The sequence below is a fragment of the Podarcis gaigeae genome (assembly GCF_964106915.1).
Source record: "Podarcis gaigeae genome assembly, chromosome: 1".
Lineage (NCBI taxonomy): Eukaryota > Metazoa > Chordata > Lepidosauria > Squamata > Lacertidae > Podarcis > Podarcis gaigeae.
In genome coordinates this window covers 69,549,528-69,570,762 of record NC_139678.1, presented here as the reverse complement: position 1 = coordinate 69,570,762, position 21,235 = coordinate 69,549,528, and the positions used below count along the sequence as shown (strand labels likewise).

The following is a 21,235-nucleotide window of genomic DNA, read 5'->3' as shown; positions in this document are numbered from 1 at the left end:
CTATTACCGTATATGAAGCCTTTTTCTCCCAGTTCTTTTGGAGTTCAAAATACTGGTCCACACCTTTAAATATATTGGGCCTAAACTATATATGGCTTTTAAGACCTGCCATTTCCCATGCAAAGTGTCCACCTATTGTGTTACTGGCACTGTGGCCAGTATTTTATTTAGCTGGGCCTTTGGCCCTGAGGAATTCATGTTGCCCTGACTATTTTGCCTTACTGTGGTACTGTACTACAGTCACTATTATACTCTGCTGCATTATGTTTTCAGTAATTGTAATGGGGCGATTTATTTTGCTTTCATTGTTGTAAGCTGCTTTAAGGGCTTTCAGGCAGAAAAGCAGTCTAAAAATAATGCTGCTTTTTAGGGAGCACCAGAGGCTACAAAATGAATGGAGGTGGTTAAAAGTACCATTGCACAAATGCAAATTTGATCACAGCTTAGGTTTTTAGGAGAAAACTTGTTTTTGCCAAGTATGTTTAGGCCAAAGAGAATTAGGGTTGCAATTCTATGGCCGCTTATCTGAGAGAAGGCCTCATTGAACTCAGCAAGACTTAATTCTGAGCAGACGTCTATAGAATTGCAACTGAATCTAGGTTATATTCCACATAGACTCCTTGAAATCAATTGAATTAAGTCCAATGACATCAATGGGTTTACTTACATTAATGACGAACATTGGCTATCCCCCTTAGTTGGCTATGTACTTAAATTACCACCACCAAGCTAAACCTTCAAGTCCTCACACTGACAAAACAAACCAGGTTTAAACACACTACCTTAGGATGAAGGAATAACAACAGGCTTTGGTCAAATCAAGTCTTGGGTACACACCCCAAAAGTGTTGTAATTACAGCATGGCTTCAAATGCATTTTAAAAGTATTGCTATGACAAAGAAATCTTTCCTTGTCCTCAAACTAATGACCAATCAAGATGAATGCTCATAGCCAAAAAGAAAGAAAGCACAATGGTTTTGCCAAAAAGAAAGAAAGCACAATGGTTGAGCACAGCTGTACATAGCACTGCAATGGATTCATATTTGTTCTTGCTGAAGGACAAGATGAGCATTCCCATGTTGCTGCGGGACATTAAAAGGATTTTCAGCGCCTAAAGCGAAAACATAGAAACACCCAATAAAGAAATTCAGCAACCTGTGTAAGTTTGGGGCACAGGGGAAGTATATCAGTTATGGAAACTGTGGATACTATTTGCAGAGCTACAAAGCAGCCACAACTGCAATAAGCACACTAGCTTGGTGCAGGGGAGATTGCCTTTTCAAGCATCAATATATTGCTTCTGGAAAACTGAAATATTCTCACAACAGAAATGCTGCTTGGACAGTAATTGTTCCAGAGGGTCCAGATGGCTAACAGCTGTCTGTTTAAAAAAAAATTGCCTGCAAATCCCCCAAAAAACTTAAAACTACCCAATTCCAGTCTTAAAACTATGAATGCCTTCAAATGCATTGACCTGATGACTGAAATACCCAAATGGATTCCACATGGTATTTCATTTTAAAATGCTTCACTTGACAAATTTTATGGAATCAAAATAATTTTTCCAAGTATAACTAACTCCCAAGACAAGAGGAGATTCTGAATAATTTATTCGCATTCCGTTATCCAGCTAATTTTTAAAGATTCTTATCATCCACCAACTATTAAGATTTAGATGAATAAATTTAGATATCACATTGTAGACACTTAGCAAGCAACCGAGGAGGTCCAACACTTCCTATTCTGTTCTACATTGTTTCATTTACACAGCACTTCAAGTCTCTAGAGTTCCCTGTCTTAAAGTTGCAGAGGTGCAAGCAATAAAATGCATACAACCAGCCAGTTTTAGATGCAACAGCTATACTGAAAGACCCAGGTTTTTGATACACAGCATCAGACAGTTAGAAAAGAACAAATATACATATATAAAAGTTCAATATGTAAAGTCACTTGTAGCAGAAATGTGACACACCGTCTCATTTCTTCAAATAGATATTAGGGAAACTTGCATTTAAGAAACATAGTGAATCATCTCTCAATGTCAAAATTAGCACACAAATAATAAGCTTATGCTTTATTAGTAAAAGCAACTTAGTAGTGTACTAAGATTTTGGCTTGTTAAATATTTGAAGATATTCCTTCCCCTCATGTTTGTGCTTCCTTTGCTGCTAACGAGCAAAAATGGTCTTCCGATGAAGTGGAACACCAGGAAAACAATCTGGCACTTTACTTTCGTCCATTAATTTTCCTCCAACACGATTTGGTGATAATTACTCTACTTATTAACTGAGCACAACATGACGGTCAAACACAGATTTGCGCTGTTCTTGGACTTGGCGCTTCCAACGTTGCTGGGCGTACTCCACTTTGTTCAGCATGTTGGCTCGGCTTCGGGAACGAGCCAGCACATCATGAGCATTTGCAAAAGGCTGGTGATCCTGAAATTAAGGGAGATAATTTTTCATTATTAAATTGTTATCGTTCAGCATGCAGAAGTTGCAGCTGCAGAAGTTGGCAACCCCTTTTCTGCTGTGCATGAGATGAAGTGCATTCACTTTGCAAACACAATTCTTTGGCCCCAAGCAATTAAAAATAGCAAAGTTGGGGTTGAAGCTTGAGGATTCTGCGAGCTTGAGAATTTTCACAATAGAACTTCCTCTATTTCTTCTCTCTCCCCCCACCCCATGCCTCCTCTCCTAATCTGCTCTGGAGAGTTGAAGGGAAACCCCAGAAGAGGTTTAAGGTGCACATGGGAAGATGGAAGGAAGGGGAAGTTTTGTTGCACAGCCAAAAGTCCTTGCACTAAGTCAAACAGAACTACTTCATTGGATACTGCCTTGAAAATCAACTAATACTTCCCTGAGACCACTAATAACCAGTAGATTGTATCCATGTTTTACTCATTGAAATTAATGTAATGAAATTAGGCGTATCTAGCCAACGTTAGTACAACTAATGTTGGTTAAACCCAATATAAATTGTTTTCCAGTGCAAGATTATCAGGAGTAGTAAAAAGATCTTGTGTATTCTTCAGTTTGCAAGATAGCATTGAAATTTAAACTACCAGCACACTTGCGACTCTGTCTAAGCAACTACACTACTAATCAGCAACACCTATTGTTGTGAAGTTGTTTAGAGTACTCACTCCAAGATGTCAAATAATACTGAGCACAAATGTTTATATTCAATATCTTAAAAGAAAAGCAAAAATACAGCTGTTTAGGTGACAAAGTTGAACTACTATATTTATGTTAAGCATTCAAGCCACCCTATTACACATACCACTGGATGAATGCCATTCATAAACATCAACATTCAATGCTAAACCTACTGTTCAGATTTTTGGCACTAAGCTGTGTTTTAAAGATTAGCTTTAGAGAAGGGCAAGTATGTGATATATACTAAGGATTAAATATCCACATTGTGAACTGTTTACCATGTTAACATGTCAAAACTGACTAGTACTTTTAGCAGCAATCCTTCAAGGCCTTTAGGATTTTTTAAAAACAGCATACACCAAATTGGAATTCTGACATTGGGTTTTAAGTGAAAAAGTTGCACAAGCTGCCTCAAACAACACCTGGACAAGCCCCAGGAATACATTTGAGCTGGTTAAAATATCCTATACCTGACGGAGCATGGGAAGGAGTGTTTCAGGATTTTATACATACCCATCACCATGTGCATAACATGTGACATGGTTATATGTATAATATGCCTTACCACCCCTATTCACTATCAGGGAAATAGGATGTAGACTACTTAACAATAATTCCTCTGTGCTATGGAAGATCAGTGAAGAACTGCCACTTAAAGCAGGACTTTTAAGTTTGGGGCCAAGCCTTTGAAACCATCTTCCATCTGGTATTCTTTGAACATCTTTCACTATCAACAAAGATACTCTTGTTTTCCATGGCATTTGCTGTCTGCTGATTAGTGCCATTTCAAATGTAAGGGTTGTTGCCTATTTGCTATTTTAGTATTATATTTTTTAAAAAAATATTTCTGTTGTATTTTTACATCAGAATTTTGAACGATCAAAATTCAACCTGAAATTTTGCAACTAGGGCCTTGAACATATGGATTTTGGAACATATGGAACATATGGATTTTGAATATTATTCAGACAAATAACTTACCCCAACGTCGTCATCGCTTTGTATTAGCTGTGAATGTCCAAAGAGGCGTCTCTTCAGAATAGGTTCTATCAAGGTAAGATACACCATATACAGCAGGAGGAGACCCAAGATGGAGAGATATATGATGATTGTAACCTACTTGACATAAGACAATAGTTCAGTTATGCCATCTGAAAACACACTAATAGGGAGAACGTTGGCTGGCCAAGTGAAACTAACGGTCTATTACAGCATTGTAAACATTTAGGCATTCCATTCTCAGCAATGTATCCAAATGGACTTTTAAACCACTTAAGCATTTAGCGTGAGCAAGTGAAACAAAGAGAAAACGCACCAAAGCTATCAAAGGGGTTAAAGAGTAGGAAAATCAAAACTCAATTTCTTCAGATAATATGGATTCATTTTCTCAGGGAAACTTATCATCGCTAAACAGGTGCCCATTCCAACTGAGTCTTTAAAAAACAGGAAACAGCAGCAAAAATGGGTTGTAACAGAACCTCTGGATGCAGCACAAAGTGAATTTGTGAAAGAAGATCAACAAGCAGGTGAGGGGCCTGGACTGCTCCAATGTAAAGCTTGTCACAAGCTTGCTTTGAATGCCATCCATGAAAGCAGACTGTACATCAATAAACAAGGTCACTGTCAGCACAGCAGAGAAAGATTAAGCTGGATGCACAAATTAAGCAATTCTGATGCTGTTACCACAGCCTTGCAAAAATATTAACAAAATATTAAGCAATTCAAGAACTGGACACAAAAATGAACGGGGTAGGCAGATTTACTGTATGTGAGCATTTAAACATGACTATCTCTTATCACTTAATGTTATTTCCAATAATAACTTAAATAATTTATGGTACTGACACCAATAGACCAAATGCTATGCCTGTTAAGCATGCCTTGACTGGCAAAACATATGCTATGGGGATTAGCCATTGTTGCTTGATAGAAAAACATCACAAATTGTTGACCAATAAACGGTCTAGGAAGCATGAGACTGGCTGCATTCACAAGTGATGCTAAACAATAGTTTAGCATGATGAAGACAAGCCGTAACACTCTTTGACCTCACATGTACCTCCTGCACTCCTCTGGCATTGCTGTGAGGAGCTTGCAAGTTTCCGCTTCTATTTTAACTGCAGTTTATTGTGACAACTGAACCTGGACAAACTGTAGAAAGCCCTTAACTGTGGTTAGTAGAAAGAAACCAAATAGGAGAGCTGGCTTATTTACACTAAGCAAAGTACAGAATCAATATTATATAGGGCAAAAATGTTCTTCAAAATCTAGCTACCAACACTCTATTACTGTAGCTGCTGCATCACACACATAATACTCAAGAGTCATTATTTCATTATATTTTTTCTCTGGAAGGATTTTTATGCAATTTATGTAGCTTATGCTATACAAACTTTTATTTTATAGGTTTGTCTAATCTAAAATGTGGATTTTGGCAAAAGTCTTAACTGAACAAATGAGCTTTAACTGGCTTGAGTTCTAAAAAAAGTTAATCAAGAGGTATTTTACTTTAATAGTTTCAGAGCTTCTTTCCTCATATTTGCATTCACAACGTAAGCAATATGCCTCTACATCTGGTCCCGGAACTGGCATAGGCTCCACAACATGAAGACAATCACTGGGTAGAAAGGAAAAAGTGCTCAGAGTAAGTTTAGGTAAAATTATACATTGCAAAAAACATCTTCTTCAGTGAGAACACATGCTGAATGTACCAAGAACTCACATTTAACCCAAATAATGATCTGCTTAAATATTTAATTTGGTGCAGCAGAACTTAAGTCACTTAGGAAGAGGAAAACACATTAGAGTACAAATGCCAGCATGGGAGTATCTAAGAGAAGGCCCTGAATCTCTAAATCTCTGTCTGACTTGCTAGGCTCTACTCCAGGATCTTCATCACCATCATGAGCCCTCAGTGGATATCAGCTGTGGTGCATGGAAGTGGTAACACCAGCTGGAGTGATTGTTAAATGTTCAGAGACGAGATCCTTGCCCTGGCAACAATCCATCTGGCTCCCAAAATCACACATACTGTATCTCTTTACTCTAGCATACTGAAAGGTATTCTGACATTCAAAAAGAGCATGAAATTGCCTAGGAAGCAATTTGTAGATCTTAGAAAAAACTTATTTTCTTCTTTTGCAGGCAGAAACAACTGTTGAATTGAAGACGGTGCAGAAGTGGAGTATTTTCAATAGGCAAGCGGTCACAGAAAGTTAGGCGCGATTGCTACAATTGTCATCTGCTTTCCCTCCTACTTCACATTGTCAAGAGTTCTCCCACCATGTGAAATACCATACACTCTTTTTACGAAACTACCATGCGTTCTTCCTGTATGATCTACTAAAAGCCTAATCCTATACAGACAAGACAGTATTGGTGTGGAAACCTTTCTTCTCTGGTTTCAAGCACAGAATGAGGCTTACACTGTGAGGAACTGCACTGTACAATCCCTTTATCTTCATTAGAAGAGGGTTTAACTGTATGTGCCAGAATGCAATTACTTTTCTCAGTGAAAGTGAACATGTCCATGAAAAACCAAATTTACAAGTCCTTTGTATATGGCTGCTTTCATATACCTTCTGGGCAACACTTACTTATCACAGCTAATTTATTAATTGTTCCACTCTGTTTGTATTGACTCCTGCATCGTTCAAATGACAAGGGCAAATGATCAAATTCATGATGGCCAACCTAAGGAGATTCAGCACATGGCAAAGGCATTAAATAAGTATGCTACTAGCCTCATAAAACCTTCCAAGCTAATGCCTATGACATCTAATCATGCTGGGTTGAGCCAGAAAGAAGATGAAACCATACTTCCTAAAGTTTGTAAATGAAACCAAACTTCATCCAGTTGGATTACTTTGGTATCATCTAAGGAACATATAGTAGCTATCGCCAAAGGGCATGTTATACACTGGTGTAGCTAGTCATGAAGAAAAGCTTCCAGTCACTACACTAATAGACAGGACTGGTGCCAGCAGTAACCAGCCTGACCTGGCCAGGTCACCATTCACTAATCTCCTTGTGGGATGTTTTTCAGCACTATGGAGCAGCCTTGCTTTTGAAAGAGAGCAAAGCTTAGTTCCCATTTGCGGTGGCCGCCCACTATTTTTCAAGTTACCCAAAACGTAATGTCTGAATGTTACAATGAAATGTATTGATTTCATAGATCCACAGTCCAGACTGAATGGGAGCAGAGCTCATCTTCTGTTCAAAAGTGTTCTTGCCTCTCAACCATGTCTGGGACCATAGTGGAAGGCTGTGAGTGGTTTTGGTGTTGTTGCCACCCTCAGAGTGGTAGCGGTGGTTGTTGCTGTGACCACCACAAGTAAGCCTGCGCCATGATTGGGTGGGGGCTATTCTGGATCTATTTTCTGCTCTATGCTAAGGGCCCCTATGCTAGCTCTGCTAACAGAAAAGCACCACAGTGTAGGTATTAGCATTCAATGAGAGGAAATACTGTTTTTCCCTCCAAGACTTGCCCTATATATTGAAAGGCACTATGAAAGCCACTGTTTCAAGTTCATATATACAAATTAGGCTAACCCACATGCCTTTGCTTGACTACTTTTGACAGCCAACTCAAGGTATGCCAAAATATTAGAACTGGAGTTTTGTCTGATTGCCTCAAATGCAAGTGCTTAAAAATAAATCATTTTTGAACTAAAAGCTTTTCTTTCATAAATGCTGTTGTATTTCAGTTCCATCATAAAAAAGAAACTATAGTTTATTACTTATGTTTACTAAATAGCCTGAAATTCAACAGCTCCTTATCTTTTGCCTTTACTGCACCTTTAGGCTCAGCATAAGGATTAATTTCCACATTACAAAATTCTGTATCAACAACAGTACCTTTGAAATGGCAATTAAATAAAGGGCAAACATTTTAGTTAAGAGTACAAGAACAAGACAAAAGTGCCATATACTTACCAGTCTTTCTGTGAAACATTCTTACTGAAAATTTGGCCAGCATGGTCTTTGTAAGGAGGACAGATGCATTTACATCGGACATCTTCAGAATTCTGAAAAATAAACACAAGCTTAGAACTAAGGGATGTGTCATCAAGAACAAAACATAAAAACAATCAACAGGAGAAACATGTTTAAAAAATAATACTTAAGAGTATAAATGATGTATAATGACAATAGTGCCTCTCTTTTTTACAGAGTATTTATGATTTTTACCCTGTTAGAATTTATATATGTCTTCAAAGGCTTTAACCTACCTTCTAAAAAATGAATAACAGAAAGAAAACTTAACAAAAATTACGCTTCTGATTAGATGTTTGGCTCTATAAATTGAACCATGCTTGATCAAGTTAATTTGACTAGAACTGTAAAAATGGGAACTAGATAGATTTATACCAGTTTATACACCACAACTCATCCTGAAACACCCAAACATAACCAGTTGTGCTTGATCTTTAAAAACAACTCCTACATTGGTCATGTGGTTCGGATGCCTATCATCTTCCAAAGCAACTACTCTATTCCCAACTTAAGAATGGAAAGCAAAATACTGGTTTAAAGACGCTCTTGAGGCAAATCTTTAAAATGCAGTCTGCAAGCGTACAATTGGAGAATAGCCTTAACCAAAGGCGCCATGGACTTTGAACATGAACTCAGGAGGAAAGGGAGAAACGAGCTAAGAGTAAGGCACGTCAAATCCTCACCATGATCCTCACCCAGAAATCTATGGCCTCCACAGTCACTTACGGACACACTGCTAAGACTGTATTCATGGAAGACAATTTTACTAGGCTATGAATGATTGCCAAAGAAGAAGAAGAAAAGAAGACATCTACAGATGTCTAAATACACAAGATGACAACATGAACAAAGGATAGGAATGCAAGACAGCAGTCAGAATTAGAAGCATCATAAAAATCCATAGTAACTGCTGTTGGCCACAAACATGATGCTAAAGCTAAAGGTGGCCACTGAAACTCTCAACAAGCCCAAGTCAACATCAAATACTATTCAGTTAAGTGAAATGTATTTCGAAGTTGAACATGTTTGTAATTATAAGCTTAAGCAAAATGCCTCCCTTTGCTCTTCACGACATCTGAAATGAGAAAACGACAAACATTTCGGGGTGGGGTAAATCGGATAAACACATGTGACATAGCAAAAACCTCCCTGTCCGAAAACTGATTCTTTCTGCTGTGCTTTGCAATCTCCTACCTCGCCCTACCACTTTTTCTTTTCTTTTTTCTTTTTCTTTTTGAAGGAGAGCTCCTACATGCGTTCTGCTTAAGGGATATTTTAAGAGTGCTGCAGAAATATGTATTTTCAGAAATTAAAAGTCGTCGATAACGAGAAAGCAAGCGTCAGCGACGGAGGTGAGATTGACAGCCCCGGCGTTGCGGGCGGTGGTGGTGGCGGGGAAGCGGGGGCGCCTTATTCCCTAAATGTATGGATATGACAAGCCCTGGCCTTTTGAACATAAGCTTTTTTATTTAACATAACCCTCCGGAAAATGGGGCTTCCGCTGCCGCTCCCTCCTAGATGCAGAGATATTCCGGAGACTAGAGAGGAAGAGGGCAGACTCAGTGGAGGGAGAGGGAGCGCGAGCGCCACAGGAACGGACGGGGAGGGGTCGCGTGCGCCGCATACCTTTTCGCCGGCTACGTGCCCGGCGAGCGCGGCCAGAGCCAGGAGCGCGCACAGCGCCGCCCGCACTCCTCCCGGGGCCGCCATGCCCGACTCCCGCGCCGAGCCAACCCAAAGACCCTCCCCTTATCGCCGCCGAGGCGGGGCGCGAACTCCCAGCTCCGGAACCATCCCGACTTCCGCCTTCGACAGAGGCTCGGGCCCGTCCGCGCCTCGTCACGTGACGCCGCGGGGCCTTCCTTTTCGGGAAAGGGCCCTCCTCCCACCGCCCACTGCTCGAAGGGCGGTCTCGCGGCCTTACGGCGAAATCACGCGAGGGGAGAGAACCGGCGGTATGGCCCTCTTCGTCTCTCACTCGATCTCCGCCGCCTGCTTTTTGCTCGTAGAGAAGGAGGCAGCTCCCCTCAGCCCAAGGCCTCCGTGGGGTTTCCTGAAGGAGCAGCGCTTCTCCTCTAGGAACGTCAAAATTGAGACTCCAGACCTTAAATATGCTTACTTGAAAGTTAGCTTGATCGAAACCAAGAGGATTTGCCTTGGCGGGGGGAAGTGTTTTAAGATGAGAGCGTTCATGTGAAATGCTTTTATTATTTCTCTTTCCGAAATCTTACTTTTGGGGCGTAGTTTCCTCCCGCCGCGCTCCCCCAAATCCATTTTGCCACTTCTGTACCTCCCTCCATTCATTTTCCTGATGCTGCTGCCACGAGTCAGAATCGAGGCCACAGAGGTGGAGACATGAATTAATATTGCTTCATTGTCTTTCTGTTCTGGCTTTTGTTTCTTCAACAGCTGTTCGCCGAGTGGACGTTGGAGAGCAAAAGCGTTTCTTAACATGAAATGCGTTCATGGTAAAAGCTTATGAAGAGGCACGTCACATAATACTCCAACTTGATTGTGCCTGCAATTTTGTGAACGCTTACAGTAGGGGGATTTCCAAAGCAGCTCAAGATATACTAGACTGTTGCAGCCCTTTTTAAGTTACTCATTTTGAGGGAAATCCTCATTGCCTATTTAGTAGCTCTGTAGAAGAAGGAATTTCAGCAGGTATGCCACATAACAATGTTGCATTTTCTAAACAGCTACTAAAGGTAGAGTTTTTTGCATCTGTCTGTCCACCCTAGTACACCTTCAGGGGCAGGCTTTGGTCTTTCAAGTGGTACCCTGTGTGAGCCCAAAATTTGGCACCCCGACCTCTTGCCTTCCTTTCTGCTCAATTCGCTATATCATAGTTGCGATACATTGCACTCTGTTCAATGCCCAGTGCAGAGGAACTGGTTGAGCTGCCTCTGAGACCCTAATAAATAGATATGGCACAAAACCCTGCCCCCACTATCTTGCAGTGTGTTCATATTACTGCCTTAAAGTGCAGCAAGGTTAATTTTTTTGTGTGTGTTTTCCCCACCCCAACCAGCTGTTCACATCAGCAGAGCTTCATAGTGTCAGATTAATTTCTGTTTGTGTTCTTGCTCAGGAGAGTGTATTTACTTCATGTGTACTTGATGCATACTTGTAGCATTGTCTTCCAGCACAATCCTAAACATGTCTACTCAGAGTAAGTGTCATTGAGCATAAGGTTGTATACCACAACTTGGTACAGCAACATCTTTATCTCTCTTTGAATTTCTAGCATAATAATGTAATCTGTGTCATTTAATAGCTAGTTTTCAGTACTGGAACAATGAAGATTGCTTTATCTGGATGTCTCAGACCACTCTTGAGCTTAAAGTGCCTTTAAATCTTTGTGCTTGTCAAATAATCACTAAACAGTATGTGATAAGTATATTATAGCCTGTAGATTTCTCTGAGTATGATTCATTACCTGCTAATGAATATGTGCCCAGATTAAAGGAGACAGAGGGAAGGTTGATTTTTAATCAATCTCATTATAGCCATTTCCTGCAACTGCAAATTAGTACTTTGATGCCAGTTTCACCAACCCACTCTCCCGATCTGTTCAACCACCTGCCCGCTTTTGGTCTTTACTGGGAAGAACATTGCCTTTGTCTAAATATTCATGCCAAGGAACTGAAAAAGAACAAGTATTTTTTTTTCCTTATGTATTTGCCATCTCAAAAGCAAGTGACATCTCTGCAGAAAATATAATTAAAAACAACCCTGCTTTCATGTGGATATTCTTAGTTGTGGTTAAATCCAGTGGAAACAGTGTTTTATTTTAGTAGGGAGGCAAGCTTTATTTATAACGTGTGTGAAAACAAATTAACCACACATGAAAAACTGCTACAGGAAATACATCTTTTTTCATGTAGTTTCACATCATTTGAATTTATTAATTTGCTGACCCTCAGTTCAGTTAGAGAGCAGCTAGGCAGTTTGCTACAATTCTTGCCACAAACTTTTTACCTCAGAGTCATGAATGGTTGTGATGGTCTGATAATGGCTCACCTCACTGGAGACCATGATTCACCAAGAAGAGTGGGAAACCACAAAGTTTGTGAGGCATTTCCATGCTGATTCCATTTTGGTCAGGTGTTGTGTCCCTCATTGTGATGGGGGATTGTCTTAGTAAGACAGGCGATAGAACCCATCCATTTCCACTCCCTTTCCAAACAAATGTATTGCAGCTGTGTTGTCCATATGGATTGCCTAAACAAATGGGACAACTCTTTATATCTTGTAAATATGTATCTTCCTTAAGACCGACCCCCACCCTAGCATAGGGGTCCTTATATAGGCTTATAATAGCTCTGTCCAGTATTGTGCAGAGATACCGTATATTTTTTAAGTGCTGTAACCTATTTTACTTCCACATGTTTGTGAGTGGTTTGGACATTAATTAAACTTGGGAAATTGAGGTCTGTCATCTTTGTAGGGCAGGCTCACTGTATCAAAAGTCTAAGACTCCCATTTAGAATAGTAGACTCAATCTGAGTATATGAGTTGTATAGAAATTAGTTTACAATAAGGAACATTTCAGTTGCTGTGTAGCTAACTTCTTGACTTGTTAGTAAGCGAAGGTCTCATTTTTAATGGTGTCCCGAAATTAGCATTGCAGTGTATAGTTTCAAATTATTTTGTTGCTGTTATCAACTTGTGTACATGATTCATGTACATAGTCTAATATTAGAGTTTCCTTGCCTTTGGCAAAAAAAACAAAACAAACCATGCTGAATTTCCAAGTGGAAGTGAAGCTATGTTTTCAGCAGACTAGAACATCAATTTCATTCTTCACTGCACAATATACTGTTTCTATCCACTGCTGCTTGCTTCTTTTTCATAAGTTATGTCACATTGGCTCTAAAGGTCGGAAGCCAAAGCTTTTCTCCTTGATATTTTGGAATCCTTTGCAAAAGTGCATTCTTAAGTGATCCAAATGTTAGCTGCCCTTTGACCACAGAAGCTTCCTGCTCAACCATTTATTCATCAGTGTACGACCCTGGTTATAGTTAATCACAGCCTTAGTTTGCTGCTCGTAAATTGAGATATTATAACCTACCTGCCAGTCTGCAGTACTAAAGCCCTGTTTAGGGAAGCTTTTAATGTTTGATGTATCACAGTATTTTAATATTTTTTTGGAAGCTGCCCAGAGTGGCTGGGGAAGCCCAGCCAGATGGGCGAGGTATAAATAATAAAATTATTATTATTATTATTATTATTATTATTATTATTATTATTAACCAAGTCCAACTGAAGTCAATGGGACTTACTTCAGAGTTAACATGCTTGGAATTGGGAATGGGTAAGGACACGGGTGGCACAGTGGTCTAAACCAAAGAGCCTAGGGCTTGCTGATCAGAAGGCTGGCGGTTTGAATCCCCGCGACGGGGTGAGCTCCCGTTGTTCGCTCCCTGCTCCCGCCAACCTAGCAGTTTGAAAGCATGTCAAAGTGCAAGTAGATAAACAGGTACAGCTCCGGCGGGAAGGTAAACGGCATTTCCGTGCGCTGCTCTGCTTCCCCAGAAGTGGCTTTGTCATGCTGGCCACATGACGCAGAAGCTGTCTGCGGACAAACACTGGCTCCCTCGGCCAGTAAAGCAAGATGAGCGCCGCAACCCTAGAGTCGTCCATAACTGGACTTAACGGTCAGGCGTCCCTTTACCTTTTAAGGACAGAAAACAGTTTGCACTCTTGAGCAGCTATAGAAATTAATAATGGAATCTTATTTATATTTATATTTATGCTTCTCTTCTTTTTAATTGCTTTTTCTCAGGCTGAAGAGGAAAATGAGCACCACTTGTCAGATTGTCAAATTTGGTTCTGCTATAGTTTGCTTTTGGGAAGTTGACCTGAAGAGGTCGCTAGATATACATCCAAGAAACAGGTAAAGAAAACAAAATCAAAGTATTTTTAGCATGTGTTAATGTCTTATTAGTGCTGGGGGGTTCAAGTAATCAAGAACTGTCTTTAGCATGTAATTATTCCTGACTGTACTTTTCTGCATTTTGTTTTCCTTTGACCTCACATTATACCATTTCTGTCTCCCCCCCCAAAAAAAAACCCACTCATATGAACATGCAACTAGGATAACAACATCAGAATACCATTTCATGTGTTTGAGTAAATGGGTTGTAGTTCACAACAACTTGAGCCATAATAGACGTGTTAGTCTTTAAGGTTGCTATTTTTGCTGCAAAAGGTATTCCTCTGGAAATTGTCAAAGTCAAACTGATTGTACACTTTTGCACCCAGTATTGCATTAGGTCTTCGGGAGATTATTTTTTAAAAAAACAACAACAATGCAACATCAACAACTGTAATAGACTGTAATCAACTGGATGCTTTTTGAAGTTTAACCAGCATCATTTTGAAGTTTAACCAAGGCCCTATTTAACCTCCATGTTCCTGATGGAGCACCAAAAACTGACCGTCTCCAAACAGCTTTCACTGTATTGATTTTATGTCATCAGGCTCACAAGGTTTTCCAGAGTATGATGACAGCATAGCAGATGCCCTACTTGCTCTGTGTTTCCATGACAACTGTTAGAAAAAGAGGTCCCGTCCCCACTACCAGTGTTTTTATTACATCTCACAACTGTACTCCAAGTGAGACTTTCATCTCCTGAAGGTGTTTCTTCTTCCAATTAATCACCAATGCTTTGTTGAAATGAAACACAATTGAAATGTCTATGGCTTTAAGTAACACAGTTACAAAAAGCAGCACGGTGCATATATCTAGAAGGCACACAGTATGAAATGGGTCAGGACTAGGAGTACAAACACATTTAAGGGGAATGTAGATTGCTTCCTAAATCTGTGTTTTGAATGTTTCATTTATATGACAAAGAGGGGTCTGGAAGCAGATAATAAAGTACTAGCATTACATTGGCATGACCAAACTGAATAGAGGGGAGGCTGCCCGGGAATATCCGGATTCCGATTTTGTTCAAGTTGAAACCACTGGACGGCAGGAGGAGGGGGCAGTGTGTTTGGCTATGCTCCCTGGCTCCTCATGATGTTGCACGTGTGACGTCACCCCCCCAAATCATTTTCAGAAGATGGTGCCTCTGCGTCACCCCATTAACTAGTTTGCTGCCCTCAAGTGTACTGGGGAACACTGTCCTATTGCCAGGGTTGAAATAAGATTTAACTGCCAGTTTAGGCAGCTTCTATACATGGAATGTGTGTGTTGTGTGTGTGCTATAATAGTGTCCTTTGCCTCAGGCAAGAAAAAGTCTTAAGCCAACCCTGTGAATGACTGCTTAAAAGTTCTTGAATTGGCAGTGGCCAATTCATTAACTACAAATCCTGAAGTTTTGGATCCCCTCAAAACCGGTGCCAAAGTTTTGAAGTAGTTTTGTACACACACCCCCAACTGAGTAATTGATACATCAGAGTGGGCCATTTTGTAGTTAACACTCAGAAATCCAACGTTGTCTGATTCACTTCAAACTGGTGCCCAAGTTTTGTAGTTGTTTTGTAGGGTTTTGTAATGAGAACTGTGCATTTTGTAGCACCTCCCAAACTGAGTAATTGATAGTCAAACCATGGCTCATAGGCATCACCCAGAAATCCAACATGGTGGGATGTACAAAACATCCAAATTTTTGAAGTCCTTTTGTAGGGTTTTGTCAATGAAGCTGTAGCCAAACACTGCAGCCTCATCTTTTGTTAGGGAAATTTACAGGCAAATGGCCCAAGATGGTTAGGAAATAGGTCGGTCTTCCTTGAGTGTTTTGAATAGGAAAATCCAGTTTAGGAGTAGTGGCACATCTCATCCCCCACCTACAATGAATTATATAAACAAGATCTGGTGAGTTTTAACAGAACAACAGAAAAGGGTTTTGGGATAGTGAGACAGAAATTACAGCTTGAGAATGAAAGTGAGTTTTGAGCTCTGGAAGTTTAAAAGCATCTCAGAATGCTAGACTGCCTCTGGAGATCTGATGCAGGGCAGTGTAACTGCTGTTTTCAGGAGTTCTATGCTGTGTATCTCATCTTGTAAGTAAAATCAAATATTACAAAGCACCATAGGTCTCCAGTGGGATTTACTTTCTTCTTCTTTGGTGATCACTCATAGCCAATTAAGATTGTCTTCCATGAATATGGTCTTAACAGTGTGTCCGTAAGTGATATTTACCTACTTTAAAAGGAGACGAAGCCTGGAATTCTGCCCCTGGAACGTCATACTGCTTAGGGAAACTATTTCATAAGAATTCAGAAATGCGTGAGCAGCACATGCTTATAGCTGGCCTCAATTATTGTTCCCTTGATGACCAAGTCATTCTACTCATTTCCCCCCCTCATTTGTATTATTTATTTATTTTTGCAGTTTTATTTCTTTTCTTTTCTGTTGACACATGGGTCTCTAATTATAGCTGTCAGTTTAGACCTCATCCTTTTTTTCCATGTGGCTCAACAAAACAAGGTCCTCTCTCATGGCTAACTTCGATTGTAACCTACTGCACACAGATCTGAGCATATGCACCACTGAGGACAGTGGGCTTGCTTCCAAGTAAAGATACCGTACATAGGATTGTGCTGCGTGAATATTGACCTGTACTGTATCAGCTCATACCATGGGCTGCAAGACCTTCATGAAGTCTTATTTTAAAATGCCACAGGGCTCCTCAAGTTTGTAATTAACTCTAATTGGAACTCACAGAATGGGACAATTGCAAACAACTTATGACCTTATCTTGCAGAGAGAAGCCGGCAGGCTACAACAGAGTCCCCAAGCTTCCTTTGCAACAGTTCTTTAGCTCAGTGTGCGCAAAACTGCTATGAAAAAATAATGAAGTTGATATTGCAAATGCCAGATTAATTAGCTCATATGTCTATAGGTCATTTTATGTTGAAAAATGGATAATCATCTCTATTCCAAGGAGTAAACTAAAACTTCTGTGAGCAAGAAAGGAGCCCCAGCTGATGAAGCATCTAAGCCCCAGTGACAGAGCATTAAATTAACAAGCAAGTCATTCAAGAAGGTAAGTGTGTTCATTCATTCATTCTATTTATGTATTTATTTATTTCATCTGCTAAAATAGGGTACAGCAGAGGCATTGTGAGCTAGGAACTAAATTCCAGTGCAGGGCAGACTTGAGAGGCTGCAGTAAACAGCAACCAGAAATTTATATAATAATGGGCAAAACATAAGGGTAGGCCTCAATCCAAGTCAGACATTTAAGCATTAATTAAAAATTAGTTCAATTTAAGAAACAGCTTTCAGTTCACTTTGAAAAACAGTTCAAAACTAGAGTATGAATTACAACTTAAAACTAGAGGGTAAACTTACACTTGCAAAAAACTTCATTTCAAGCTTGTGTAAGCTTTGGTTAAACTTATCAACCAAATAGTAAGGATAGGTCTCAGCCCAAGTTAAAAACTCTGATTTTGGTTCTGTTTCAAAATTAGTTAAAATCTAGAATATTTTTTAAACTCCCAATTTACATTTCATCTACCCACAGCCTCCCTTTAATCCCCGTTTAATCCAGCCATTGTCCATTCCCCGGACAAACATTCCCATTGCTAGGGAGCTAAACTGATCAAAGTTTTCCATTCAGAGTTCTGCTCAGTGGAACTGAGTACAAACTCAGCCCAGTAGCTGAGCCACATTTCCTTGTGTTTTTCAAAGGACCACCACCTGATCTAATTGAAGTAGCAGCTGAGGAAAGCTAGACAGGGCTATAAATTAAGGTAACTTACCAAGGGACGTGGATGGCACTGTGGGTTAAACCACTGAGCCTCTTGAGCTTGCTGATCAGAAGGTTGGTGGTTCGAATCCCCACAATGGGGTGAGCTCCCGTTGCTCGCTCCCTGCTTCTGCCAACTTAGCAGTTCGAAAGCACAAAGTGCAAGTAGATAAATAGGTACTGTTCCGGCGGGAAGGTAAATGGCATTTCCGTGCACTGCTCTGGTTCATCAGAAGCAACTTAGTCATGCTGGCCACATGACCTGGAAGCTGTACACCGGCTCCCCCGGCCAGTAAAGCGAGATGAGCGTCGCAACCCCAGAGTTGTTCGTGACTGGACCTAACGTCAGGTGTCCCTTTACCCTTACCAAGGGAGCCTATTGTATAAGTAAAAGGTAAGCCCATACTCACTAGTTCTCAAAGATTGTAGAGCACCACACTGGTGTGACAGGAGAGGATGGCAAGTGTGGCCAGAAGATTCAAGGACAATCAATATTATAATTTGGGAATGATTAATGTTCTTATCTAGCTACATTGTTTTCTAATTTCTGGATGTCTCATGATCATATTATTAAAAAAACCAGTGGTGTTAGTTTATTGTATAGGAAAGGATACAGTCTTGTATTGTATGCTAGAGAAAAGATTCGTTCCTTCCCTCATTTATAATAAAAGTTCTTTTGACAAATGTGCTTGTGTAGGCTTCCAAACTTCCTTCCCAGAAAGCAAACTTGGAGCATGACCTTCCAACTGCCACAGAACCAGCTAGAGGGGCAGCAAAGCTGGACTTAATCTTAAGTGATGTCCAGGACTAGGAACAAGATGAATTTATTGTTGAACCACCTCGGGAAGGTGACTACATTGCTATTAAATGCAACAGTTCTTGTTGCTGCTCCTTAAAAAGCAGCTGGAAAAGGTTCAGAAAGGGGAAATCCAAATTTTAATGGGGATGCTGGAGTAGATGGGCACTGTGTCTGATCCAGCAGGGCTCTTATGTAACCCTACCTTCCTTTTGTCCACATAAAAATTGCATTTCTACTAATAATGTTGGTTGGAGTTGAGCAGAGAGGCTTCTGAAGGAGCTATTATCATGTGCTCCTGTAGTGGAGGGACAGGGTCTCTCACAAAGATTTTCTAATAGAGCAGTTATCTGACAGTATTTCCTGTGATTGGGTTTCTAAATAGAGGCACCACTTTCCCAGCACGCCAGCCTGAAATAACCTGCAAAGCCCTGTGAAAAGAATACTTCCTCTTATGAGAAAGAAGCCTGGTTTTTTTTCAAATGGACACATAGACTTGGTAGAAACATTGGTTGCTAGGTGACACAGACACTGCTCATGGACCCCAGTAATTTTGACATGTTGTGTTAAACCAGAAATCTCTGGGGGGGGGGCCCTCTTTCCCCAAAAGATCTCCATTTTGAGTCTTGTTAATAGAGTGGCTTCTGTCTTATCCAGATGATTTATTAGTGTTATGGACTTTCACGCCACCCACAATGAGAGGCAGGAGCATAATCTTAAGTTAAATATAGCAAACTAACCCTTTACTCCAAGTCAAGAACAGTTGGACTGAAGTTAGTGAAAGGTGCTCATTATTCCCAAGGCTGGTCCTGTAAACTCAATAAAGGCACTGCCTGAGGCAGTACCTAGGACTGGAAGCTCTTCAGTAAAGCTGCCTCAAATTGTCAAGCCTTTATGGAGATAAGTAGCCTGGGGTGATATATTGTGAGATCAGGAATTTTGAAACTGTTATCATGATCTGGACGTAAAACCATTTTTGCACAATGTACCAGTATGTCACCCAGGCCTACTGCTGGAGACCTTTGGGTGATTCAGAACTCTGATCTTTCAAGGTTCTAAATTGTGCAGGGAACAAGATGGTGATGGGACAGAGCTCTCTACATTCACGTGTTGGCTTTATGAGTAGAATGACTGAAGGGAGCTTTTGTTGATTTTATGGTTGCTGGATATCATGTTTGGATGGTACTGACTGATAACAGGGGACTTGTTAGAACATGCACTAAGCAGGTTGGGGGGAGGGCAGAGAAGTATATGTGTGTGAGAGGAATCATGTAAGATTAGACATGACTTGTTTTAGTTTTAACATGTACACAAGCAGCAGTTCTTGCTAATATATCGTGGGTGGAGGACCCAATCTACATACAGTATACTGGGTGTAAAAATCCTGCTGCTCCTTCAGGGTTCAGAGTGAGTCCTCTGAATGAGAGCAAGGGTTACCTTCCCTCCTCTAAAAGTCAGTCTAAATGTCTGTATGAATTAATGTACTGTAAGCCCACAACGTAAGCATATTTAACTTGTGCGCATACAACTATATATGCATGGCAAATTTAAAACAATAATAATTAAGGGCTAGAAAAGGGGTGGGTTTCTAGGGGAAATGACTTTGGCAATCCCACCTGCCATTGAACCCATTGGGTTTTGACTATATGCAGTGTTGGCTTCAGGCGTGATCCCCAGAACATAACCCTTGCATAAGTTGCAGGCTTACTGTATGCAGATTTGTACCCTGTGCCCTGAGTCCTTTAAATGCCTAGCAATAACCTTAGACAGATCTGTATTCCCTCCCCCCCCCAAGAATTAAATAAACTTAAACCTGGTTGACTAACTTGAGACATAAGAACCAGGTGTATGTGATATGGCTACAGCTGTCTCATTCTTGGAACTTGAGTTGTCAGAATATCTAAAAGGTGGTGTTTGTTGACTGGAAAAGTATTGACCAACTTCTTTCTGAAGTAAATGTCAGACTACTATAGTATCTACTTGGTTGTGAGGCATTGTGCCGTGACTTTGTCATATTCAGTATCGACTGGCCTGGAATTAAGCCACTAAAATTCAGTTTTGCTTGAATTGTTCTCTCAGTAAAGCAAGTCCAGCAAAGACTTTCATTTGTAGCAGTTAAGCCTAGATCCTGTAAAGGCACAAATATAACTGACTGTATCATGTGAGAGAATCAATGTGAAAGCATTGTCAATACCCATTAAAAAAAGCCCGACCCTAAATGTAGAATATCTCCTCAGGATGGAAAAAGTGGATTCTGAAATGGCAGTAGACTTTCATGCTGATGAAAGGCCAATGCACCACTCATTACGCAGAAGAAGAAAGACAGAAGAACACAGGCAATGTACATCCTGCTTTCATCATGACGCCTTTTAAAATAAGGCAGCCAATTAGATGTTGACAAAAACATGAAATAAGGTGCCCTTGCTATGTTCAAATATCTGAGATCCATTAGTATACCAATGCCATAAATAAAAGCCAGGACAACATGCTCCCCTGAGAGCGTAATTATGTAGGAAAGAAGTCTGCAAAAGTTCCCCTCATTTGTCTCCCGGAACTCAGCATCAAAATGTTTCATATAG

General features: G+C 40.3%; 1 protein-coding gene and 2 long non-coding RNA genes across 20 annotated transcripts in view; 2 read left to right on the top strand and 1 right to left on the bottom strand.

Annotated features, from left to right (window-relative positions):
- Nucleotides 1-1,594: 1,594 nt before the first annotated feature.
- TMEM9B (TMEM9 domain family member B) lies at nt 1,595-9,920 on the bottom strand. Its single transcript, XM_083726069.1, has 5 exons — nt 9,780-9,920; nt 8,094-8,185; nt 5,667-5,775; nt 4,140-4,274; nt 1,595-2,438 (listed from the first exon to the last, which is right to left on the bottom strand). The coding sequence occupies exons 1-5, from the start codon at nt 9,861-9,863 to the stop codon at nt 2,283-2,285; spliced, it is 576 nt and encodes a 191-aa protein (XP_083582195.1). The 5' UTR covers nt 9,864-9,920; the 3' UTR covers nt 1,595-2,282.
- LOC310838694 lies at nt 5,868-6,528 on the top strand. The gene is made up of 2 exons (XR_014561119.1): nt 5,868-6,218; nt 6,303-6,528. It is a non-coding gene; the product is annotated as an uncharacterized lncRNA (long non-coding RNA).
- The window catches only part of LOC310838580, a 51,579-nt gene continuing 38,898 nt past the window's right edge, over nt 8,555-21,235 (top strand). For 6 of the 18 annotated variants that reach the window (XR_014561057.1, XR_014561058.1, XR_014561059.1 and 3 more), the window contains exons 1-4: nt 10,181-10,621; nt 11,245-11,325; nt 13,942-14,052; nt 17,012-17,155. This is a non-coding gene — a long non-coding RNA (uncharacterized lncRNA). Of the gene's footprint in view, nt 9,147-9,177; nt 9,506-10,169; nt 10,622-10,782; nt 10,818-11,244; nt 11,326-13,941; nt 14,053-17,011; nt 17,156-21,235 lie in introns of those variants that run through there. The other 12 variants (XR_014561055.1, XR_014561056.1, XR_014561065.1 and 9 more) reach the window with 10 other exon arrangements.

What these genes read in the sequence shown, in the direction of transcription:
- TMEM9B (XM_083726069.1), bottom strand. Translation starts at nt 9,863, where the DNA reads ATGGCGGCCCCGGGAGGAGTGCGGGCGGCGCTGTGCGCGCTCCTGGCT. An exon ending in GAAGCTCTGAAACTATTAAA is followed by an intron (nt 4,275 to 5,666) that starts GTAAAATACCTC and finishes TATGTCAAGTAG; the next exon opens with GTTACAATCATCATATATCT. An exon ending in AAAGCGATGACGACGTTGGG is followed by an intron (nt 2,439 to 4,139) that starts GTAAGTTATTTG and finishes CCTTAATTTCAG; the next exon opens with GATCACCAGCCTTTTGCAAA.